Here is a 26,786-nt window from a genome sequence, read left to right on the forward strand (position 1 = left end):
GGTTCTTTGAACTCAGGCTCTCCTGCACGATGAAGCGTCCAGCCAAGCCTAGGGACACTAGTGGCAATTTCTTGGGTGACCACTGAAAGGTCTGGCTCTGAAGATTTCTTTCCCTGGCTGGACTCCAGCCTGCGGTGACAATGTTGTGGATGTAGTACCTTTTCTTAAGCGCTAAGATTTGACAGAATAGCTCCTGACTCAGATGCCAATAAACCAGGAGGGGTAAAAATAAGATGTTTCAGAGTTCCCATCCTGGCTCAGTGGTTAATGAAACCGACTGGTATCCGTGAGGGTTCCATCCCTGGCCTTGCTCAGTGGGTCAAGGATCTGGCATTGCCTTGAGCTGTGGTATAGGTTGCAGACTTGGCTCGGATCTGGCTGTGGTGTAGGCCAGCAGCTGTAGCTCAGACTCGACCCCTAGCCTGGGAACCTCCATATGCCGCAGATGTGGCCCTAAAAAGACGAAAGACAAAAATAAATAAATAAATAAGATGTTTCTTTCCCCAATGAATGCTTGATCAACACTCTTCCTGAGTTTTGCAGATGTGTCCTTAATAATTACCATGGAAGAGCATCGGTTTCTACAAATACTTTCACATCTATTGCCTCACTTGATCCTCTTTAGAACCTTGTGAAATAGGCACTTTTCATTCTCTTAAAAATTAGAAAGTGAAAATCCCACATAAACTTACTCTCCAGAGATAATCATTGATAATATTTTAAATAGTATTTTTATTATCATCCCCATTTTGCCGATGAGAAAACAAAGATTCAAGAGAACTAAAATAGGAGTTCCCCTTGTGGCCTCATGGGTTAAGAACCTGACTAGTATCCAGGAGGATGTGTGTTTGATCCCTGGCTTCATTCAGTGGATTAAGCCACAAGCTGTGTAGGTCAAAGATGTGGCTCTAATTCCACCCCTAGCCTGGGAATTTGCATATGCCTCAAATGCAGCCCTGAAAAAGCAAAAAACAAAAACAAAACAAAACAAAACAAAACAAAGTTAAAAAATAACTTACCCAAAGCCAAGTGTACTATCTGCAAATTGTATGCTCTTTTTTCTTTTTCTTTTTAGGTCGCACCCACAGCATATGGAAGTTCTCAGGCTAGGGGCTGAATTGGAGCTATAGCTGCCAGCCTACGCCAGAGCCACAGCAACTGGGATCCAAGCTGCATCTGTGACCTACACCACAGCTCACCGCAATGCCAGATCCCTGACCCACTGAGCAAGGCTAGAGATCAAACCGGCATCCTCATGGGTACTAGTTGGATTCGTTTCTGCTGTGCCACAATGGGAATTCCCAACTTGTGTGCTTTTTAAAGGCTATTTTCCACATCCCCTTGCCCTCTGTTTTTTGTGGAGTGATAGTTTGTATGTGTTTTCCTCAATTTTTAATTTTTCCCCAAGGAAAACAATAGCTAACAGTTTGAGATAACCTAATGTGGCTTTTTAATCTATGAGACTGCTAAGTTTCCTGGCCAAAGTATTGCTAAGTGGAACATAAAATAGGTAATTTAAATTTTTTTTTTTTTTTGTCTTTTTTTCATTTCTTGGGCCGCTCCCGCGGCATATGGAGGTTCCCAGCCTAGGGGTCGAATTGGAGCTGTAGCCACCGGCCTACGCAAGAGCCACAGCAACGAGGAGATCCAAGCCGCATCTACAACCTACACCACAACTCACATCAACGCCGGATCCCTAACCCACTGAGCAAGGCCAGGGATCGAACCCTCAACCTCATGGTTCCTAGTTGGATTCGTTAACCACTGAACCACGACGGGAACTCCCATAAAGTAGGTAATTTAATTTTAAATGCCTGGGTTTTGAGAGTGGATCATCATCCAGAGAATGAACAGGTCGGAAGCTGGCGGTGTCACAGCCCCCTCCCTTTCACATGTAGGGTAAGGGACAGATGCTTATAGAGCACAGGGTGGTGTTCTGTTGGTATTTGCCCAATTGAGCTTCCACAGTTGTGGCTTCTATCCTAAGAGAGGAGGCCCTGGTTGTTTTTTATCATTCCAACCACTTACAAACATGTCACTGTTAGAAGAAAATGGAAACTGTAACAGTTCTATTTTTGCTCTAGTTAAAAATACCTTAACATAGACAATAGTATGGCAACACAGTATTTTTTTCAAGATAACAATATTTGGTGGTTTTTTGGTGCTAACTAAATGAGCCTCCTCTCCACCCCCCACACCCTCCATCTTTAGGTTTCTATATTTATCAGAATCCATTTTGTAGATCACAGAAGGAAAAGTTATTCCAAGTATTATTTACGTAGTTACTGAGAATAAAGCAAGGGAATAGAGGAAAATGTCACAGGGGAATATTTCCTTGCATTTGGACTTCTGCTGCTGTGATGAATGGAAAATTCGGAAAACTGAATTATGAACTATCCAGTCAATTGCCCTTTTTTTTTTTTGTCTTTTTAAGGCTGCAGTCATGGCATATGGAGGTTCTCAGGCTAGGGTTGAATTGGAGCTGTAGTGGCTGGCCTTTGCCACAGCCATAGCAATGCCAGATCTGAGCCACATTTGCAATCTACACCACAGCTCATGGCAATGCCGGATCCTTAACCCACCGGGCGGGGTCAGGGATTGAACCCAAGTCCTCATGGATACTAATCAAATTCGTTAACCACTGAGCCACAACAGGAACTCCAATTATATATTTTATAGTCCATTTTTCATGCCACAGAGTTGGTGGAAGCTGTGTATAATCACTATTGAAGATATTCATTCTTGTAGATTAAAATCTGGCATAGAAAAGTCTATAAAATATATTTTTTCCTGAAGTTCCCTGGTGGTCTTGGGGTTAAAGATTTGCCATTGTCTTTGTTGTGGCAAAGGTTCAATCTCTGGCCCTGGAACTTCTGCATGATAGATAAATACGTATTTTTCTTATGACAAAAGCAATATGTGTTAGAGAAAATCCATTAAATGTAGAAAAACATAAAAAAGAAGAAAAGGAAAATGACCCATAATTCTACCAGACTCAGATGATATTTATTCTAGGCTTTTAATCTTTCTTCTGTATATAAATTATTTTTAAGCAGGGAGTTCTTTGGTGGCTCAGCAGGTAAGGCTCTGGCGTTGTCACTGCTGTGGCTCAGTTTCAATCCCTGGCCCAGGAAGTTCCATACGCTGCAAGTGTGGCAAAAAAAGGAAACAAACTATTTTTAGACAAAATTAGAAGCATGCTAATTTAGTTTTGTATTCTACATTTTTTTACTTGATATTAAATCATAAATATTTCTCCATTATATTAAATGATTTAATGTGTATATAATATACATATGTAAAAACCTGTTTTTATGAAACTTTTCATGTGGTTGAATATTTTTAATAGTGTCAAAATTACATACCTTTTAATTTCTATAAATCTTTCCATGACTTCTTTTTAGTTTTTAATTTGGAAAAATTTCTATGACCAAAATTAAAAGAAAAACAAAAACTGAAGGTTACCACAAAGGAAATATAGCTAATATTTTATAACTATTAAAATAAAAATAATAAAATAAAAAACTGAAGGAGAAATTAGAAATAATTACACTGCCTTTTGAAAAAAGCAAAGTATTCAAATAACATCAAATATGTTACATAAGTCAAAGAACAAGGGCACATGGGAATTTAGGTTGGAATCAGTTCTCTCTTTCACATTAAAAGTGTCAGAGTCATTCAATTGTTAAAGATGACACTCTACAATTAAAGACTAAAGATAATTGTGGCTCAGCGGTAATGAACCCAACTAGTATCCAGGAGGATGTGGGTTCAATCCCTGGTCTTGCTCAGCGGGTTAAAGGATCCCGTGTTGCCGTGAGCTGTGGTGTAGGTCACAGATGCAGCTCCGATCCTGTGTTAACTTGGCTATGGGGCGGGCCAGCAGCTGCAGCTCTGATTTGACCCCTAGCCTGGGAATTTCCATGTACTACAGGTGTGGCTCTAAAAAGCAAAATAATAATAATAATAAAATTAATAGTCCTGTAGTTTATGTTTTCTCATATGCCTATGGGGATAAACATGAGCATGATTTTAAAACAACTGGGTGCTCTTTTAAATCAACAATTATTTTTCGCATAAAGAAAAGTGTTCCCGACTTAGGCTTGCCCTGTAACCATGCTTTCTGTGATGATGTCATGGACATGAATTTAGTAGCTCAATTCTTCCCTATAGAAAGTAAAGGGGCTGGAGTTCCCGTCATGGCGCAGTGGTTAACGAATCCGACTAGGAACCATGAGGTTGCGGGTTCGGTCCCTGCCCTTGCTCAATGGCTTAACGATCCGGCGTTGCCGTGAGCTGTGGTGTAGGTTGCAGACGCGGCTCGGATCCTGCGTTGCTGTGGCTCTGGCGTAGGCCGGTGGCTACAGCTCCGATTCAACCCCTAGCCTGGGAACCTCCATATGCCGCAGGAGCGGCCCAAGAAATAGCAACAACAACAACAAAAAGACAAAAAAAAAAAAAAGAAAGTAAAGGGGCCAAGATAGCACAAACATTTTCAATAACCACTGTGTTCTTCCATGATTACTCTGTAGACATAAATCCATGAACCTGACTTGCAAATAAAGGGGAAGGGACACCCTTGATTTCATAGTAGTGTTGAAAAGGAAGACAGGTGGACAAACACACACACACAGAGCAAAAGCCCAAATGCAGTTCAAGGTTTTTAACTCGTTCTAGATCATTCATTACATATGAAATTTATGGTTTTGTGATCTTTCTAATGTGTATACTATTTAACCAGAGTACTCAAGTAAAAGCTAAAATATTATGAATTTTAATCTCATCTCGTGATGATAATTTCCTCTGTAGTCCGCATAAAATAGTTGACCGGGCTAATAGGAAACCTGAGTCCCAATGTCAGTTCAGCTGTGATCATGAACCCTTTGCCGAACTTCTCCAAGACTCAGTTTCCCACCTGTGAAGTGGCAGTAATTACAGAGCCTGTAAGTGAAGCTGAGCCATCTACTGAGAAAGTGCCATGAGCATTTTTAAAAGGATGGCCCAAGATACATCAAGCTATTATTATTATACTCCTGTTGTTTAATTTCTCCATGTAGAAATGCAGCAATTAACTGAAATACCCCTCAATGACACAGTGAAACCTATCTTTAAGATTTTTGAAAGAGCTTTGAAGATGAAACAATGTTAAGAGGTTTCTTCATAGAAGCTTGGATCTGGGAGTTCCCATCATGGCTCAGTGGTTAACGAATCCGACTAGGAACCATGCGGTTGCAGGTTCGAACCCTGGCCTTGCTCAGTGGGTTAAGGATCTTGCGTTGCTGTGAGCTGTGGTGTAGGTCGCAGACACAGCTCGGATCCCGCGTTGCTGTGTCTCTGGTGTAGGCCGGTGGCTACAGCTCCAATTTGACCCCTAGGCTGGGAACCTCCATATGCCGTGGGAGCGGCCCAAGAAATGGCAAAAAGACAAAAAAAAAAAAAAAAAAGAAGAAGTAGTTTGGATTTGGTCTCAACTGAATTTGTTTTTAAATAAGTGTAAGGAAGTAGGTGATTGTATTCAAGTGGATTTACTTAAAACAGCATCTTTAAAAAATTGTTTATTATAAAATTTACCATGAGACCAAATTGTATAATGAATACCCACATACCCATCAGGAGCATTCAATAATTGTCAAGATTTTACCATCTTTGTTTTAGCCATTCCTTTTTCTTTTTTTCAATGGCTGCACGCACAGCACATGGAATTTCCTGGATGGGGATCAAATCCGCGCCTCCACAGAGACCTGAGCTGTGGCAGTCGAATTCTTAGCCCACCAAGCCACAGTGGGAACTCTCCCTTTTTTTTTCTTTTGTTCAAGCAATTCCCAGCCTATCATGTGATTTCATCCATACTTACTTCAAAATATATATTTTTAAATATGCACATAAAAAAGTCATCATTATCACTTGCTTTATCCTACAAATATTCCTATAATCATTTAAAAACAGCAGTACTAGAGTTCTTGGGTGGCTCCGTAGGTCAAGGATCCAGTATTGTCACTGATATGGCTTAGGTCACTGCTGTGGCATGGGTTTGGTCCCCGGCCCAGGAATTTATGCATGCCACAGGTGTGGCCAAATTTTTTTTTAAAAGAGCAATACCATTATAATTCTCTTCTGGCTTAAGATTGTTTGTGAAATATTTTATACTGAGAACATCTCACATTCAGGGACATACGGTCAAAATACTATTTTAAAGACAATGAGAACAATAATTTTCTTTGCTTGTCTGAGATACTAAATATTCAGTTTTATTTATTTTAATGTGTTTTCAGTGTGTAGGGGTTGCTTTATCCCCCTTTGTATTAAGCTTAGATTTTAATTATGTAAACATTGCCACAGTCCCAAAATCCAAACTATATACCAAGATATGTTCACACAGTCGTGATTCTGTTCCCTGTCCCCTCCACTGATGCCCTCCAGCCCTCTAGAAGTAGCTAATTTTTTTTTTTTTTTTTTTTTGTCTTTTTGCTACTGCTTTGGGCCGCTCCCGCGGCACATGGAGGTTCCCAGGCTAGGGGTCGAATCGGAGCTGTAGCCACCAGCCTACGCCAGAGCCACAGCAATGCAGGATCCGAGCCGCGTCTGCAACCTACACCACAGCTCACGGCAACGCCGGATCATTAATCCACTGAGCAAGGGCAGGGACCGAACCCGCAACCTCATGGTTCCTAGTCGGATTCGTTAACCACTGCGCCACGACGGGAACTCCTAGAAGTAGCTAATTTTTTTTTAAATTATTTTTTGGTTTATCTTTTTGTTGCTTTTTTTAAAATTTTACTTTTAGGGCCACACCTGCGGCGTATGGAAGTTCCCAGGCTAGGGGTCCAATCGGAGCTATGGCCACCAGCCTATGCCACAGCCACAGCAATGCCAGATCCGAGTTGTCTCTGCAACCTACACCACAGCTCACGGCAATGCTGGATCTTTAACCCACTGAGCGAGACCAGGGATCAAACCTGCATCCTCATGTATGCTAGTCAGGTTCATTACCACTAAGCCACAATGGGAACTCCCTTTCTGTTGCTTCTTTTAAAAAATATTCTCCAAACAGATAGTGTATGATGTAAGCTTCTGCACTATTCTATTGGAATGATTAATCCTGGAGATCATTCCATATTCCTTTGCTGAGTTTGTTTTCATTTTTTTTATGACTGCATAGCATTATTTAGTCCCTTGCCCAGTTGATGGATATTTGGGTTGCTTCCATCTTTTAAGTTGTTCTTTTAAATAACAGAACAGTCATAGCCTTGACCATAAAACATTGTATAGTTTTGTCAGTGTACCTTTGTAAATTGTTCTGCACAAGAGGAAATGCTTATGTAATTTTGCTAGATTTTCCTCCCCTGGAGTTATACACATTTTGCGTTCAAACAACCATGTGTGATATGCAACACAGGGAAATATAGGCGTTATTTTGTAATAACTTTTAATGGAGTATGATCTATAAACATACTGAAATTAATATAACATTGTAAATCAACTCTACAGCAATTAAAAAAAAGAAAAGAAAAGAGGATTGTTGAGTTCCTCAGTGGCCCAGAGGGTCAAGGATCTGGTGTTGTTACTGCTGTGGCTCCAGCTCGATCCCTGGCCTGGGACCTTCTGCCTGCTGCTGGTGCAGCCAAAAAAAAAAAAAAAAGAAAAGAGGATTGTATAGTTGCAGATGCAATATAATTAGAAGAATTAATTGAGTAAAAGACAAAATATTCTCATGATTTTTTTTTAAAGTCACTCTGGGAATTCTCACTGTGGTGGGTTAAGAATCCAACTGTAATGGCTTGGTTGCTGCAGAGGGGCAGGTTCCATGCCTGGCCCTGCGCAGTGGCTTAAAGGATCTGGTGTTTGAGCAACTTCAGCCTGGATTCCTTCCCTGGCCTGGGGACTTCCATATGCCTCAAGTGCAGCCATTGGGGAAAAAAAAAAAGGAGTTCCCGTTGTGGCCCAGCAGAAATGAATCCGACTAGTATCCATGAGGATTCAGGTTCGATCCCGGGCCTTGCACAGTGGGTTAAGGATCAGGCATCGCCATGAGTTGGCTGAAGGTCCCAGATGGGCTCAGATCCCGTGTGGCTGTGGCTGTGGCTTAGGCCAGCAGCTGCAGCTCCAATTCCACCCCCAGCATGGGAACTTCCATATGCTGCACTTGCGGCCCTAAAAAGGAAAAAACAAAAACAAAAGAAATATTGAAGAATTGTTTTTCCTTGGGATGAGAACTCCTAGGGTTTACTCTCTTTCATATACAACATCCAGCAATATTTATAATGTCGTATGTTATTTCCCCAGTACTTCTTTCTCTCATAATTGGAAGCGTGTACCTTTTGATCACCTTCATTCAACTCCCCCCCCGCAGTTTGCATTTTTATTGTGAGGTCAAGCATCTTTTTGTACATATAAGGGCTATTTTATTTTTCTGTGAACTATCCGCAATTATCTTTAGCCCATTTTTTCTATTGGTTTGTTGTCTTTCTTGGTGTTTGGGAGCATTTTATGGATTACGGATTTGCTGTTTGTGACAAAATTTGCATTACTTTTTTCCTGATGTGTTAATTACCTTTCCCCATTATTTAAAAAATTAGGGCACAATTTATATATAGTAGAACTCACCCTTTTTAGAGCACAGTTCAAGTTATGACAAGCATATACAATTGTGAAACCCATCATGACCACAATCAAGATTTAGAACAGTTACTGTCGTTTATCTTTGACCCTGCCCATTGCATTCTATTTCCAGGATTTTGTACCTTTTTTAGCTATGACAACCATGATTCAATATAAAACAATTTCCTTCTTTGGGGCCATACCCACAGCATATGCAAGTTCCCAGGCTAGGAATTGGAGCTACAGCTGCCGCCCTTCACCATAGCCACAGCCACAGCAACACCAGATCCGAGCCGCATCTGCGACCTACACCACAGCTCACAGCAACGCTGGATCCTTAACCCACTGAGTGAAGCCAGGGATCGAACCTGCATCCTCATGGATCCTAGAGAGGAACTCCCTGTAAATAGTTTCTTTCAACAAATATCTCATAATTCTCTTCTGGGTTTTAAGCAAATATTATATAGCCTGAGTGTACATTCTTCCTGGGGAGGTGAGGACACATAGCTAATAAAATGCAATTTTTTTTTTTTTTCCTGTTAAAGAGAAGCTGAATAGGATTGCTCGTTTTTATCTGACGGGTTGTGGGCAAGCAATAGGGTGAAGATGCTGAAAGGAGTATGGTAGCCTTTAAACGACTTTTGGTAGTTTGGCTATTTCCAATGTGCTCCTGAAGGGAATCAGGATATGTTACCCCAAAATAGGGCACATGTAGATAAAATTTTTTTTTGAATGGAAGGCAACTGAGGAACGGCCAGCTCAGGGAAAGCTCTAAAACCAGAGTATAAACTTCCCTTTTGTAAAGGAAATTTACATTTTTATAAAGGAAATTTCCATTTGTAAAAGCATTTTCCTCTCCTTGGTATAAAGAGGAGAATGACTGGAGACTATCAGCTGAGATGACTTGAGTCTGCTTTACAAACCTTCCTAACAGCTGTTATTTACCATACATTTCCTGGTGACCTTCCTACAACCTTCCCCTCCTCCCTGCCTTAGCCTTATCTAACTAAACCCCCTTCACACTGATATAAAGATATTTAAGCCCTAGTCTCTCCATCTCTTTGGCTTTTCAGTTCTTTCCTGGAAACCTGCCTGATGTCTATGTAATAACTTTTTTTCTCCTGTTAATCTGTCTTTTGTCAGTTTAATTTGTAGGGCTCCAGATCTAAGAATACAGAAGACAAAATTTCTCACTCCCCCTATTACCTCCCCAGGTAGAATATACTTTCAGGACGTATAATGATTGTTTAAAACCCCGGAGAGAATCATGAGATATTTGTTGAAAGAAACATTAAATCATGGTTGTAGTAGCTTTAAAAAAAGTCCAGGAATTCCCGTCGTGGTGCAGCAGAAATGAATCCAACTAGGAACCATGAGGTTGCAGGTTCCATCCGTGGTCTCGCTCAGTGGGTCAAGGATCTGGCGTTGCCATGAGCTCTAGTGTAGCTCGCAGACGTGGCTCAGATCTTGCATTGCTGAGGCTGTGGTGCAGGTCGGCAGCTGTAGCTCCTATTCGACCCCTAGCCTGGGAACCTCCATATGCTGCAGGTGCAGCCCTAAAGAGCAAAAAAAAAAAAAGAAAGAAAAGAAAAGAGCCAAAAATCAGGGGTTCCAGCATTGCATTGCTGCAGTTGTGGCACAGGTTGAGTCTGCAGCCTGGATTTGATCCCTGGCCCAGAAACTTCCATATACCTCGAGTGTGGCCGAAAAAGAAAATAAACAAATAAATAAATAAATACGAAATCATGGTAAACTAGAAAACAGCTGGCAAAGTCAAAGATACATGATTGTCCTACATCTTGATGGGGTCATGCTGGGTCCCACCTTTGCATACGTTTTTTCCAACTTGTTGAACTGTCCTCATCACTTGCCTCTTTTGAGCTTAGCAGGAGACTGAATTTTGTTAGATTGTTTTTGACCAAGGCAGTCAATGATACAAAGTTCAAGGATTTGACAGTTAAGGTTTCCCAATGCCCCACCAGGGCTTATCCTCTCTGAGCTGCATGAAGCTCTCACAAAACCACAGGAAGTTTCACAAGAGGTGGCTGAGCTTGTTTGCCTGCTCTTCTCAGGTTAGTGTTACAACACAAGCCCCCTGCCCTGCCTCTCAACCCTCTCCTCTATGTCGGACCCAGGCTGGTAGTTCCCAAAGTCTTAGCAGTTAAGGTCTTAACTCCTTGGCTTATGTTTCAACACGTTCACCCCTCATCTCTCTGATCAACTTCTTTTCTCATCTTCAAGTATTTGATTAAGGTCACCCGCTTAAGTTTTTGCGGGTGACCTTCCTTCTCATCCCTGAACTTCCTACTCTCTTCTCTGCTTCTCTCTCTCCTTTATTTATTTTTTATTTTTTGGTGGCACCTGCAGCATGAGGAAGTTCGCAGACACACACCGCAGCAGCAACCTGAGCCGCTGTAGTGACAATATCAGATCTTTAACCCGCTGCACCGCCAGGGAACCCTCTTGTTTCTCTCCTTTATGACTCAGCACATCTCTTCACATTTTCAGATCTTTGGTTTATATTTTCACACATTCTTCCTGCATTTAATGATGGCCTTGGCACAGTCTGTCTATCATTATTACGTAATTGTTTCATGGGGCATGTTTTTCTCACCAATTGAAGTACAAGCTTTTGGAGGGCAGGGAACTTATCTAACATTTTCTTTTATATTTACCTGGTTTTCCTGGCACTGTGCACATAGTGAGGTCTGAATTTGTACTTAATATGGAAAGAATGGAGGTTACAGAGCACCAGAGGAGAACAGGAGAGCCGCTTTTATTCCCTCCAGAAATCTATCCTCACCAGCAATTCTCTTCTTTTATATGTACAGTTTATGCAGCCCTGTGTAAGCTGCTGGTAAGGCTCCCTCCACAGAAATTCCGAAGCCACCACTAGGTTTTTGTCTGTATTTAAGAAGGATCAATATCTCCCTGGAATACCTTTCCTTAACAACAAAAAGCATTAATGTTTACCCAAAGCAGTTGTCTTAAAGATTTCAAAGTCAGATATTTTGGGCTCTGGGTTACAAGTCTTATTTACTGAAAAACATTCATCAGACCTCTGTCTTGTATTTGTGATAAATATTCCATATTTATATGGGGGAGAATTTTCCTCTATCCCTCGGAAGTTCTCTTGGCTGGTCTAATAATCAAACTGACAGATTAGCAGGAGAAAAGCAAATTTAATTTCATACACATGGGAATCCCACCGTTCAAAGACAGAAGTGTAAAATTTTAGAGGTAAAACTAGAGACTGGGAAAGCAGCCTGCGTCTTCAAAGGGGAGGAGGGCAATTCATCAGACAATAAGAGCAGGGAAGTCCCATCATGGCTTGGCGGTGACAAACCCGACTAGTATCTGTGAGGATGAGGGTTGATCCCTGCTCTTGCTCAGTAGACCCATCATTGCCCTGAGCTGTGGTGTAGGTTGCAGTTGAGGCTTGCATCCTGTGTTGCTGTGGCTGTGGTGTAGGCCAGCAGCTACAGCTCTGATTCAACCCCTAGCCTGGGAACTTCCATATGCCCTGGGTATGGCCCTAAACAGGCAAAAAAAGAAGAGCAAAAATATGGTCATTGTGTGTTTGCCCTGCCATGCAGAGGGGTCACTTCAATATATTTATCTCATAATAATTCTCATTCTGGGAAAGGACCCCAATTTATTATTTTATTTTTATTAGAGTATATTTGATTTACAGTGTTGTGTCAATTTCTGCTGTACAGCATAGTGAGCCTGTCATATACTATCTTGTACTATCTTACATCATGTTCTATCCCAAGAGATTGGATATAGTTCTCTGCGCTGTACAGAAAAACCCCAATTTAGGGAGTTCCCGTTGTTGCTCAGCCAGAGTGAACCTGACTAGTACCCATGAGGACACAGGTCAGATCCCTGGCCTCGATCAGTGGGTTAAGGATCCAGTGTTGCTGTGAGCTATGGTGCGAGTCAAAGACACAGCTAGGATTCCATGTTGCTGAGGCTGTGGTGGAGGCTGGCAGCTGCAGCTGCAATTTGACCCCTAGCCTGGGAATTTCTGGATGCCATGGGGGTAGCCCTAAAAAGCCAAAAAAAAAAAAAAATTAAATTGGATAGTTAAGGCGGGGGTCCAAGTTTCCCTTGAGCCCACAGGGCCCTAATTGCCTTTAGCTCAAAATAATCCATATGCTAAATTACCACATTTGGTAGGGGGGAGCCTTGTTCTGAACCCCTTCATCACAGAATCCTCCCAATTCTCCATTCCTCCCTCCACCTCCCAGCCCCTGGAGATTACTTAAATCTCAAGTGAAAATTGCAAAAAAAAAAAAAAAAAGTCCTTTTACTCTTCATAGATATGAACCTGTCTGAGGTGAGATCATCACTTCACCTGAAAAAGGCCCAGCAGCGGTTAGTGGCTCCTTTTATTTAATCTTCCAGTCACTGCCCTGTTTGTAGAGGCTTGTGCAAGAAATGGGCCGTAATAATGGTGACTGTTCCATGGCTGAATGACTGCAGGTTCTTCCTACCTGTATTCAAAGTAAAGGAAGGAGAGGAGTTCCCATTGTGCCTCAGGGGGTTAAGAACCAGACTAGTGTCCATGAGGATGCAGGTTTGATCCCTGGCCTCGCTCAATGGGTTAAGGATCCTGCATTGCCACAAGCTGTGGTGTAGGTCACAGATGAGGCTCAGATCTGGCGTTGCTGTGGCTCTGGTGTAGGCTGGCAGCTGCCGCTTCAATTCACCCCTAGCCTGAGAACTTCCACATGCTGCAGGTGCGACTGTAAAGAGAAAAAATAATAATAAGTAAATAAAGGATGGTGAGCCAGAAGCCCTTGGTAGAAGTGTGGGGGGTTGGGGCTAGGGTAGGTACTTAAAATAATTGGAAGGACTGGTCAAAATAAATATTGTGAAGTTCAAAGTCCTAATCAATTGAATAAAAATAAACATTTCTCACATTTGAAACTTCAAATAGGGGAGTTTCCATCGTGGCACAGCAGAAACGAATTCAACCAGGAACCATGAGGTTGTGGGTTCGATCCCTGGCCTCACTCAGTGGCTTAAGGATCCGGTGTTGCCATGAGCTGTGGTGTAGGTTGCAGACATGGCTCGGATCTGGCATTGCTGTGACTGTGGTGTAGGCCAGCAGTTGTAGCTCCGATCTGACCTCTAACCTGGGAACCTCCATATGCCGCAGGTACAGCCCTGAAAAGCAAATAAATAAATAAATAAAAGACAGGCAGAAGTCTCCAAATATTAAAAAAAAGTTAAAAATAAAACTTCAAATAGGGAGTTTCTGAGAGTTCCCTGGTGGCTTAGTGTGGAAAGTATCTGGCATCACTGCCGTGGCTTTGGTCACTGCTGTGGCTCAGGTTCAATCTCTGCCCCGGGAACTTCTGCATGTTGTGGGTGAAGCCAAAAACAAATAAATAAGGAGTTCCCTGGTACTCTAGTGGTTAGGACTTGGTGCTTTCACCTCTGCAGCCTGGGTTCAATCCCTGATTTGGGAACGTTGAGATTTCACATCAAGTCACCGCACACAGCAGCCAAAAGAGAAAAAATATTCAAACAGCAAATATTTTTCACACAAATACACTATTTTTTTTAAATAATTTTTATTTTTTCCTTTATGGCTGGTTTATGTTCTGTCAATTTTCTACTGTACAACAAGGTGACTCAGTTACACATACATTCTGTTTTTGTTTTTGTTTTTTTTTTCTGGTCTTTTTAGGACCGCACCCGCAGCACATGGAAGTTCCCAGGCTAGGGTCACATCTAGCCTACACCACAGCCACAGCAACACCAGATCCAAGCCGCATCTGCAACCTATACCACAGCTCACGGCAATGCCAGATCCTTAATCCACTGAGTGAGGCCAGGGATCAAACCTGCGTCCTCACAGACGCAAGTCAGATTCGTTTCCACTGAGCCATGATGAGAACTCCTATAACGCATTTCAAATCCAGTACCTGCATGTGATTTCTGGCTGGCAGAAACCTGGTTCTTCTCTGAGGCAGTCTGACTTGATTGGTTAAACCCCAAAGGCAAGGAGTGGTAAGGAGGGGCAATGTAGGGGCTGTAATGGTTACTTTATGCGCCTTTTTCATCAGGGGACACAAAGGGGGCTTCTGGGGATTAAATGAGTTAATATACACCAAGCATTCAGAATAGTACCTGGCACTTAGTAAGAGCTCAGTAAATATTCAATGAATTTTATTTGTTTACTGAAGTCTAGTTGATTTACAATGTTGTGTTAGTGTCAGGTGTATAGCAAATGATTCAAATATTTATATATTTGAATATATATATTGAATATATATATAACAGATTCTTTTCCATTATGGGTATCATAAGATTATTGCATGTAATTCACTGTGCTCTACAACAGGTCTTTGCTGTTGAGGTGTATTTATGTTTCGCCTTGTCTGAGAGATCCTCTATAATAATAATATCTTGGAAGTTCAAAAACAAGATACCGGTTCCTTCAGGTTTTTTTTCCTATTGGTTTTCTTTCATTGGACATGACTAAACTAGTACTTTAATAAAGGCAAATGAAGTGTGTTTACTCTGTAAAATTCCCAGCTATTTGAGGAACAACCTACCTAATTAAGTTTTAGTTTCAAATGCCCTTTGGAAGTCCTGTACTTTTGCCAAAATGATTCAATTATGTTTTAAGTTAATCTTTCATTTTGGCTTTGGTTTGGTTTTGTTTTGTTTTTCTCATTTGAGGGCAACTAGAGTTTTCATAGAACTTTCATTCACATCCATCTCTCTCTCTCTCTTTTTTTTTTTGTCTATACCCACAGCATGTGGAAGTTCCTAAGCTAGGGTGCCACAGTTGTGACCTGTGCCACAGTTGTGGCAACACCAGATCTTCAACCCACTGTGCCACAGGGGAACTTTCTGTACATCTATCTTTTTGGCTTGGTTAAGAAGGTATTTTAGGGAGTTCCTGTTGTGGCTCAGCGGTTAATGAACCCAACTAGCATCCATGAAGACGTGGGTTCAATCCCTGGCCTTGCTCAGTGAGTTAAGGATCCAGCATTGCTGTGAGCTGTGGTGTAGGTCCCAGACATGGCTCAGATCCCATGTTTCCATGGGTCTGGTGTAGGCTGGCAGCTAGAGCTCTGATTGGACCCCTAGCCTGGGAACCACAATATACTGCAGATGGGACCCTAGAAAGACAAAAAGACAAAAAAAGGAGAAGATATTTTAACTGACCCATATGTAGTTAATAGTATGTGGAAATTACCAATGAACATCTTAGACCCCCATGGTTTCATGTGGTGTTGGGTTTTTACAATTTATGAAGCTGTAACTTAAAATTTTATTGTTACTATATTTGGTTTTTCAACCGTTAGCTGATTTTTACTTTGGAATATTTTTGCTCATTTTTCTGTTGAGATTTCCATGAGAAAAGAAATTTTTAGGCATAGGAGTGCTAAATGTTTTTCTGCCTGTCTTCACAATCTTCTCAACACCATCACAACCCTCCACAGTGCCTAAACCAAGATTGTATCAGACTTTTTTTTATCCATCTAGGCCTTATTGAAACTATTCTAGTAGTTGTTGCCATTTTAAAATAAAGCATTTTCCACACAATTGTTAGTAAGAATCATTTTACTGTCACAAATTAAGTTTTCAGATATTTCAGGGCTCAGGCCCCCTCCTCTCATTCCATAATCAGTGGATGAATTTCCCTGTAGTGTTAAAATGCCATTGTTTAAAAAGTTGTGGTTATTATCTCTCCCTTGTTGCTGTGGCTGTGGCATAGGCCAGCAGCTATAGCCCCGATTCCACCCCTAGCCTGGGAACCTCCATGTGCCCTGGGAGCATCCCTAAAAGGGAAAGAAAGAAAGAAAGAGAGAGAGAGAGAGAGAGAGAGAGGGAGAGGGAGAGGGAGAGGGAGAGGGAGAGAGAGAGAGAGAGAGAGAGAGAGAGAGAGAGAGAGAGAGAGAGAGAAAGAAAGAAGGAAAGAAAGAAAGAAAGAAAGAAAGAAAGACAGACAGACAGACAGACATAGTGCAGGCATATAAAAAAATACAGACTACCATAAAAAATCTTTTTTCAATGCTTAGATAAAATATCCACATTTTAACATCTTTTCTTATTATTTTCCTTTTAAAAGAAATAAAATACCACAGCTATAGTTAGAGATTGCCCCCCATTCTTCTTCTTCCCTTCACCATCCCAAATTTGAGGCGAAGCCTTCCCATCTCTCTTTTGCTTATCTTTTAATGGAGACAAGCAATTATCACTTGAGAGTTACTGTTAAAATGTCAAGGGCTTTGAGGGTCTGAGATAGGAGGTGACATGATAAAATGTCATAAAGATGAAGGACTTTCTCATCAGATATGTGCTTTCCCTTGGCCAGTTCTTATTAGAGTAATGAGCGAATGCAGAAACCTAAGATAAGATCTACCTGGACACAGACATTGAACTATGGGGTTAATTTTGGAATGCCAGGTAATATCCCTGGCATGAAATATCTTGGTTCATGCTAGCAAGTCCTAGATACGTTGGATTGGCAAATCTAATGCAGGGAAAGACCATTGGTTTTCTTTCCTTCATCATGCCCTATACACCCAGGTTGATAGATACTATATCATTTTCTTGGGTACGCAGGATGTATCCAAACATAGAACTATTATCCTTACGTGTAATCATGTTAGGTAACATTAATTGAGCTTTTAGCATGTGCCAGGCACAGTGTATTATGAGCCTTATTTTATTTATCCCCTACGAGGACTCTTCAAGATAAGTGCTATTATGGCCCATTTCCCAGATGTGGAACTGAGGCTTCACCAGGTTAGACAATGCGTTGTTGCTCACACCATCTCAGCCTGCATGTCAGCATAGGCAGTTTGGTTTCCAAGCCCACATACTTAGCCACCAAACACACAGCCTTCCTGTTGGCATATTGTTTATTGCTGTGGTCGTGAACAAATGGAGGTAACAAGAGTGATAGTTGATGCCCTGTTTGTGTTGAAACAGAAGACATACTGATGGTACTAGTGTAACCGCCCTGGTGCATATCCACTAAGTACCAGCTCTGAAGTGATCACCTCCCTCATCTTTGAGTTTGAGGACCACGGAATTTTTGAGAGAAATTGCAGCATATCTCTCTTCCTCTTTTTTTTTTTTTTTTTTTTTTTTTTTTGCTTTTTAGGGCTGCACATGGAGATTCCCTGGCTAGGGGTCGAATCGGAGCTGTATCTGCCGGCCTACACCACAGCCATAGACACACCAGATCCCAGCCACGTCTGCAACCTACACCACAGCTCACAGCAAGGCCGGATCCTTAACCCAATGAGTGAGGCCAGGGATCAAACCTGCAACCTCCTGCAACCTCACTCTTCCTAGTCGGATTCATTTCCGATGCACCACCACGAGAACGCCTCTCTTTTCCTCTTTTAAAGCCATTTTAGGAGTTCCTTTCATGGCTTAGCAGTTAACGAACTCGACTAGGATCCATGAGGACTCGGGTTTTATCCCTGGCCTAGCTCAGTGGGTTAAGGATCTGGCATTGCTATGAGCTGTGGTGTAGGTGGCAGACATGGCTCGGATCCCTAGTTGCTGTGGCTGTGGTGTAGGCCAGCAGCTGTAGCTCCAATTCCACCCTTATCCTGGGAACTTCTATGTGCCCAGGGTGTGGCACTAAAAAAAGAAGCAGGAAAAAAAAAAAAAAAAAAAGCCATTTTAAAAATCAGCTCTCTGAGATGGGTTGTTTTTGTGTCAAATGTGAGCGAATGGCCTTTCTAAATTATTTTCAGGGGAACAATTTATTATTTTGAAAATCTGATTTCAGATTCTCTCTGCGTCACTATTGATTCTACCCAGTGTGGACAGAGGAGAAAAGAACTTGGCAGAAACGTGATAAGAGGGACTTTTCTGGCAGAAAAAAAAAAAAAAAGACACTATCATTTATATCAGGGACTATATCAGGATAATATGGGCTGACTCAACGGGCTGAAGCAATTAAAAAAAATATATTATCTCACATAACAAGAAGTCCTAATTAGGGCAGCTTCAAAGTTGGTAATTCAAGGACCCAGGCCAGTTCTTTGCATCATTCTGCTTCGCCATCTTTAGCCTATTAGTTTGGTCTACAAAATGACTACCAAATTCCCAGGTGCCATATTCAGCCATGGCAAAGTCCAGTGGAAGAGAAGACAGCCTTTTTTGGTGAGTCTCTTTTCAAGGTAAGGAAACTTTCCAAAGCCACCCAGCCGACTTTCCCTCAGGTCTTAAAGTCTCAAGGGCCAGGTCTGCAGGCAACCGGCTCACACCTAAAGCAAACCCCAGCAAGGGCCACGGGATGCCAGGATTGACTGAAAATCAGACCTTACTCTGGAGGAGCTGGGATGGGACCTCCTTCTCTGGGCGGGGAGGATTCCTGAACTAAAGTCCTTGTTTGGTTAACAAGGAAGTGAGTCATGGCTGTTGAGTATGTAACAAGGTCTAATATTTAGAGCAAGCAAGACTAGTATTTGCTTGGCTTTATTTTCTGCCAAGGGCTTTACATGGCTTCTCCTGTTTAATCCTTAAAGTAAACTTAAGAGGCTGAACTGGGAACCTTGTTATTTCCATTTTACTCATGAGGAACCTGAGGCAGAGAAACTAATTAAATTATTAAGAATCACACAAGAGAAAGTGACTGTTATTCAAATCCAATCCTGCCTAACCTCTAAGGCCACACTTTTTCCGAAAGACAAAGGTATCAAAGTAACAGTTGTCTGTCACTGTGACTGTTGCAGAAATTCAGCCTCTGTCTACAGGTGCCAAATAGAAACTCGGAGACAGAGTTTTGGGTGAAGGAGAAAAAAAATAGCTTTTATTCCGGTGCCAGGGTAATGCCTCAAAGACTTTATTATAAATCTCTCGATAAATTATCTTAGTTTTTAAACATATTTTAAGAATAGTACCTATGATTATAGCTACACCAATGTAATCATAGCATGCATGCTGTTTCATGCTATACTTTAAAAGATACTTACTAAAAAAAATACTAATCTCATGAGTGAAAAATGTACCTTGTTGTTTCCATCTGCTCAAATTTTTCTTAAGCCTTAACATTTTATTCTTTGCCCAGCAAACAAAGGAGTCCTTTAAAAAGGTCACATCATGTCATTATTCTGCTGAAAACCTCCAATGGTTTCTCATCTCAGAGTAAAAAGCAAAATCAACATTCCTATAATTGCTTTCAAGGTATTATAGGAATAGTAAACTTTTGTCCCTGTTACCCTTTTTTTTTTTTTTTTTTTTAATTTCATTCTTTTTTTTTTTTTTTTTTTTTTTTTCCCACTGTACAGCAAGGGGGTCAGGTTATCCTTACATGTATATTACATTTTTCCCCCACCCTTTGTTCTGTTGCAACATGAGTATCTAGACCTTTTTTTTTTTTTTTTCCTTTTTACAGCCACACCTGGGGCATATGGAAGGTTCTGAGGCAAGGGATTGAATTGGAGCTGCAGCTGCAGGCCTACATCACAGCCAGAGCAACATCAGATACATCTGCAACTTAGGCAGATCCCACATCCTTGAACCCACATGCTCAGGACACTGTGTCCTGTTCTTAACCTGCAGAGACACAACGAGAACTCCTGTCCCTGTTTCCTTTTGTATCCCAATTCCTATGACTTGCGCCTCCATGTCAGACACACTGCCAGTGCACTCCTGCCTCAGGGCCTTTGCACTTGCTGTTCTATCTAAAATGTTTTCCCCAAGGATATCAGCATGGCTAACTCCCTTACCTCCTACCTATTTTTGCTGAAACATGACCTTCCTGATGAGAGCTTCAATAACTAGTCTATTTAAAACAGTCTTGGGGGAGTTCCTGTCATGGCGCAGCAGAAACAAATCTGACTAGGAACCATGAAGTTGTGGGTTCGACCCTGGGCTTGCTGCTCAGTGGGTTAAGGATTGCCATGAGCTGTGGTATAGGTCGCAGACTTGGCTTGGATCTGGCGTTGCTGTGGCTGTGGTGTAGGCTGGCAGCTACAGCTCTGATTAGACGCCTAGCCTGGGAACCTCCATATGCCGTGGGTGCGGCCCTAAAAAGACAAAAGACAAAAAAAAAAAAAAAAAAAAAAATCTTGGAATTTCATTTATGGCTCAGCAGAAATGAACCTGACTAGTATCCATGAAGATGTGGGTTCAATCCCTGGCCTCATCATTGGGTTAAGGATCTGGCGTTTCCATGAGTGCCAGTGTAGGTTGTAGATGAGCCTCAGATCTGGCATGGCTGTGGCTATGATGCAGGCTGGCAGCTGCAGCTCTGATTTGACCCCTAACCTGGGAACTTCCATATGTTGCAGGTGTGGCCCTAAAAAGAAACAAAAACATTCTTTGAGTTCCCTTGTGGTGCATCAGGTTAAGGATCTGGTGTTGTCACTGCTGCAGCTCAGGTCACTGATGTGACTTGGGTCTGATCCCTGGCCCAGAAACTTCCACATTAAAAAAAAAAAAAAAAGGTCTGGGTCACCATGCTGTACAGTAGAAAATTGACAGAACACTGTAACCAGCTATAATGGAAAAAAATAAAAATCATTATATAAAAAAAAAGGAAAAGGAAAAAATTCTTCATCTTTTTTCCCATAATTTTTATTTTTATTTTTTATTTTTTAATTAAAAACTTTTTTTTTTTTTTTCTTTTTAGGGCTGCACCTGCAGCATATAGAAGTTCCCAGGCTAGGGGTCCAATCAGAGCTACAGCTGCCGGCCTACACCACAGCCACAGCAACACCAGATCCGAGACTCGTCTGCGACCTACACTTCAGCTCACAGCAATGCTGGATCCTTAACCCAGGGCCAGGGATGGAACCTGCATCCTCATGGGTACTAGTCAGGTTCATTACCACTGAGCCATAATGGGAACTCCAGCTTCCATAATTTTTATGTGAGAGTACTTACTACCTTCTAACATACAATATAATTTCCTGTTCATTTTGCCTGTCTCCCTTTAACCTGCACTAAAATACATGCTCTACTAAAACAAAGATTTTTTTCTATTTTATCCAGTGACATATATATCCCTGTGCAAAACCAGTTTGGCAGAGAGCATGTGCTTAATAAATATTTGTTGACTGAGTGAATGTTTTAATGTATAAATGACTAATTTATCTCTATTTTTCCTTTTATAAACTGATTGTCATGTCCCTTATTTTTTCATTAGGTGTTCAAAGTTTTAATTGATTTATATGCGCTCTTTGTATTTTAAGGATTCAGTTGTGGTAGAAAATATTTCCCCCAGTTTTTTCCCTGTCTTTTGCTATTTGGTGAGTGTTAAAATACTACAAATTTTACATAGTCAAATCTAGAAATCTTTTCCTTGTGATCCTGTGTTTTATTAGGACACATTGACAAAAGAAAATTTTACCTTTAAATATATTTAGTCAAAGAATCAGATGTGAGAGCTCCTGCCGTAGCCCAGTGAGTTAAGCACTAGCATTGCCACAGCTGTGGAAGAGATTGTAGCTGTGGCTTGAATTTGATCCCTGGCCAGGGCACTTCCATATGCTGTGGGTGTGGCTGAAAAAGAAGGAAAAAAAGAGTGAGATGTGCCTAAATTTTTTCTATATTTATTAGAGATTCTACTATTTGTGGATATACAGTACTTAAAAAATCTGAATAATGATTTAAACTTTGTGATTTGTAATCGCATTTATAGTATTATTTTTCTCCTAGGTGGTTTATTTGGTGAGCAATAACAGTTAAAACTGTTACTAAAGCCTCTCCTTTTACGCTAATGAAGGAAAATCATTTAAGGTACAGGATGATGAAAATTATGATGAAGCATTCAGGACTTCCCTCATGGCCATGCTGGTTAAGGATCTGGCATTTTCAATGCAATGGCTTCGGTCACTGTGTGTTCAATCCCCGGCCCAGAAATTTTCACATGCCGTGGGTGGGGCAAAAAAACAAAAGCAAAAGTTATGAAGCATTTGTGTGTGTTTATACTATTTGCATGTATTATTAACTTAAATATATTCCCCATTTTAACACAGAAATAAATCTCCATCATCAGAGTCTTGTGTCAGTGGAACATTTCTAATAGAGTCCACTTAGAATTCTACGCTGTAGGGGGTTCCGGTCATGGCTCAGCAGAAATGAATCTGACTAGCATCCATGAGGACATGAGGACGCAGGTTCGATCCCTGGCCTTGTTCAGTGGATCAGCGATCCAGCATTGCCATGACCTGTGGTGTAGGTTGCAGATGAGTCTCAGATCTAGTGTTGCTGTGGCTGTGGCATAGGCCAGTGGCTACAGCTCCGATTTGACCCCTAGCTTGGGAACCTCCATATGCCATGGGTGCAGTCCTAAAAAGCAAAAAACAAACAAACAGACAAAACTACTCTGTATTTGACGGTAAGTCTATTCAAAACTGAACTTGGGAGAGTTCCCACGGTGGCACAGTGGGTTAGCAATCCGATTTGTTTCTGTGGTGGTTCCCTGTGGCATTGGGTTAAGGATCCAGCATTGCTGCAGCTGTGGCATAGGTCACACCTCTGGCTCTCTAGCCTGGGAACTTCCATATGTCACCGGTGTGGCTGAAAAAGGAAAAAACAAAAAAAACAAAAACGGAACGTGGTTGCATACATTTTATTTATTCCAACCTCTTCTCTGAGTTTTAAATGTTAAAAATGTTTAGTTATTGCTGTATGGCAGAAACTGGCACAATATTGTAAGTCAACTATAATAAAGAGAAAAAATGTCTAGTTGTTTAATGTGACATTTTGAATTTTTACAAATACTAATATAACAAACCAAATTTTAAATTCATAATATTTTTATCAAGAATACTATCGAAAATATAGATACATGATTACTATGTTGCTTTTAGGAAACACAATGCCGATTCTTCCTGCTTTATTTATTTATTTATTTATCTATTGCTTTTTGTGGTTTAAAAGCAGTGCTTCTACTTCGTTATTCAATTATGCCTTTTTGTTACACTTGATTCTCATGGTGTGCTGACAGGTATAAAAAGTAATTCGGTTCTTTGGAACTGAAAAACAATACCATGAAAAAAATCCCTTTTATGGTATAGTGGATCACAAAGCACTTTAATGTATTTTTTTTCTTTTAATATTTTTCTTCAAAGTATTCAGAAGCTGTTTAAAATAATTTGTTCTGGGTGGAGTTATTTCTTTATTTCCATCCATGATAAAAAAGTTATTTAAGTTCTTTAACCTACACATTACTTTTAAATTGGAGTATCTAATAAAGATTGTTATTACGTTATGTTAAAATAAGAGAAACCAAATGACAAAAATCTATCATTAAGTAACTAAATCATCTTATTCTTTTACATTATGTTATTTACATGGCACACAGGGATCAGCTTAGACTGGGTGAAACAATATAGAATTCCTGGAGTTCCCTGGTGGTCTAGTGCTTAAGCCTCCAGCGTTGTCACTGCTACAGTGCAGGCTGGATCCCTGGCCCAGGAACTTCTGCATGCCTCGAAGGCAAGGACAAAAAAAAAAAAGTTCCTTGTTTCTAATTATTCAGTAGTTGTGTGGCTGGGAAGGCTTTAATGTTACAAGATCTTTAAAATGGGGAGTTCCTCTGTGGTACAAGGAGATCTTTAGCATCTCTGCAGGGCGAGGATGCAAGTTTGATCCTAGCCAGGCTCAGTGAGTTAAAGGATCCGGTGTTGCTACAGCTGCAGATGTAGGTAGCAACTTTGGCTTGGATCAGATCCCTGGCCCTCCAAAGTCCATATGCCGTGGGGTAGCCAAAAAAGAAAAAAGAAATAAAATGGGCTGTAACTCCAAGGCCTGCCTCCTAGGGTTGCTGTGAATCATTTGGGTTAATAGACAACTTTGCAAAGCTGGATGTGCGAGTAAGCCTGAAAGAAGGTAGAGCAGGCATGCAAGTCTTCTTTCTGCCTGAGGGTAGGATGACTCAAGAGCCAGTTCTCTCCTTCCTGTCATCTCTGGGTCAGCTCTCCCTCCCAACTGGTCCACAAGTGACCATGGCTGACCATGGACCAAGCAGAGGACTTAGAGGGTATCTGAAGACCTTCAGATCAGAATGATCCCAGCCCTGCCCACCTTACAGCTCCCTTCCTCTAAGTCCCAGATGCTCTATGTAAAAAATGAGCACAAAATAGAATTTACTGCCTTATGGAGCTGTTTTCAGGGTTAAAGGAGATAATGCAAGAAAGTTTAACTATAGTGGGTGAAAACTTGTATTTTCTAACTCCTTTCTTCCCCTCCTAATGGAACCTCTCCTAAAGCTGGCTTTACCATAGCTGGGCTGAAGCTTCAAATCAACGTTTCAGTCAGGATCTCTGCAAGGAAATTAGTATGATTTCAATCAATTCAATAAGACCAAGGTGTAAATGACTATTCCCCACAGGTGGCTTAGAGGAAACATTTTGCATTTTTAAAGAGGATTAGGAGTTCCCCTGGTGGCTCGGCAGTCAACGAAACCAGCTGGTATCCATGAGGACTGAGGACGCAGGTTCAATCCCTGGCCTCGCTCAATGGGGTACGGATCCCGCGTTGCCCCGAGCTATGGTGTAGGTAGCAAACGGGGCTGGGATCCAGCGTTGCTGGGTCTGTGGTATAGGCCCGCAGCTAGAGCTCTGATTCCCCTAGCCTGGGAACCTCCATATGCCACAGATGCCGCCCTAAAAAGACGCAAAACAAAAACAAATTAAAAAAAAAAAAAAAAAAGAGGACCAGATGACTGTCAGAAAATAGGGAATTTTTTTTTTTTTTTTGGCAGGTTGAATAGAGTTCCTTGAACACTTCACCCCAACACTGATATCATGCTGTGTAGGTTTACAGCGGATTGTGGAAGAGGATACTTTAAAAAGCACGTTTAATTAATAAGTACTCGAACTGCAGGACTAGTTCACCCCTCTTCGCACCAAATGGCCTCTAAGATCATAATGACCTTGGCTGTCCTTTTCTGGGAGTGAACCTTCACTAGAAAGAAGGGCGAGAGGGAAAGACCGAAGCTCAACTGAATTTCCGGAAAGGATGTTTTCTTTTGAATAAACTCAATCCGGTCGTTACTTCCCCACTCATCTCGGCTAACATTTAACTCTCCTGGAAAGCCAAACCGCCGGGGTTCAGGACGGAGCAAAACGGTTTGCAGGACGCTCCAGGGTCGGGGGGAGAGGGGGTCCCTTGGCCCTACAGTCTCCACCGCCACCCGCTGGACCCCGCAAGGGGGCGAGCAGGGGGGAGAGTAGAGCAAGTTCCCGGCTCTGCTTGGGCCCTCCCCCAAAGCCGAGTTAGCCGAGGTGGGGGCGGGTGGACTGATCTCCGAGGAATTGGCAGTTTCCGGGCGGTTGGGAAAGCGACCCGGAGTACTGCAGCGCCAGAATCCAAGCGGGTTCCCCAAACTCTGCTAGGGAAGAGCGGCGCGCCTGAAGCAGACGGGCTGCGCTGCCCCCACCTGCCGCCGCGCGGGGACTGCCACGACCTTGTGGGGAGCCTCCCGGGCCTCGCGGGGCGGGGCCCGCGGGACGAGGGGCGGGGCCCCGGAGGAGGCGTCGCTGGGCGCTCCCCGCCCAGGCGGCGCCTGCAAGCAGGCGGGGAAGCCGGGAGGCAGCGGGAGGGGCCGGGCCGGCGGGATTGAGCGGCGGCCGCAGCTGCAGGAGGACAGCCCGCCGGCGGCTCGGGGCCGCGCGCCGGTAACCTCACGGGGCGGGCGGGCGCGGCACCCGCTGCCTGGCCGCCTGCGCCCCGGGTAGGCGGCCGGCGCGCGACGGGACCAGCAGCATGAGCAGCGGCTACAGCAGCCTGGAGGAGGACGCCGAGGACTTCTTCTTCACCGCCAGGACCTCTTTCTTCAGGAGAGCGCCCCAGGGCAAACCCCGCGCCGGCCAGCAAGTGAGTGGCGTGTCGGGTAGTTACTGTAGCCGTGCGGGAACTCTCCGAGGGGGTCCTGGGGCGGCGGGACCCCAACTCCACGTGTCTTCGTGGGACTCGCGGGGGATGCTCGCGAGGATGAGGCCGCCGAGATGGGGTTTCTGCCTTTTCGGATCCCGGGATAGTGCCTTGAGTTTGTTGCCGGCGTGCGGTGTGCGCGGGGTTCCCTGGGGAGGGAAGCGGGAGCAAGGGCGGGGAGGCCGAGGGCGCTCTTCCCTGCCGCGCCAGATGGCCTCTGCAGCTCCGCCTCGGGCGCCCGGCGGCTGGAAAGCAGTTCCAAGAGCCAGGAGGCGTCCCCCGACCCCTCCCGGCGTTTCCCCTGCGCC

General features: G+C 42.6%; 1 protein-coding gene across 2 annotated transcripts in view; it reads left to right on the forward strand.

Annotated features, from left to right (window-relative positions):
• Positions 1-26,786, forward strand: part of RASSF3 (Ras association domain family member 3) — a 164,108-nt gene that overhangs the window by 49,603 nt on the left and 87,719 nt on the right. Inside the window, exon 1 of one of the 2 annotated variants that reach the window (XM_021091946.1) lies at positions 26,153-26,421. The exons of the other annotated variant lie outside the window; for it this stretch is intronic. Coding sequence (XP_020947605.1) covers positions 26,311-26,421 — 111 coding nt within the window. The 5' untranslated portion in view covers positions 26,153-26,310. Of the gene's footprint in view, positions 1-26,152; positions 26,422-26,786 lie in introns of those variants that run through there. 2 annotated transcript variants of the gene reach the window in all.

Source organism: Sus scrofa, chromosome 5 (assembly GCF_000003025.6).
Source record: "Sus scrofa isolate TJ Tabasco breed Duroc chromosome 5, Sscrofa11.1, whole genome shotgun sequence".
Classification (NCBI taxonomy): domain Eukaryota; kingdom Metazoa; phylum Chordata; class Mammalia; order Artiodactyla; family Suidae; genus Sus; species Sus scrofa.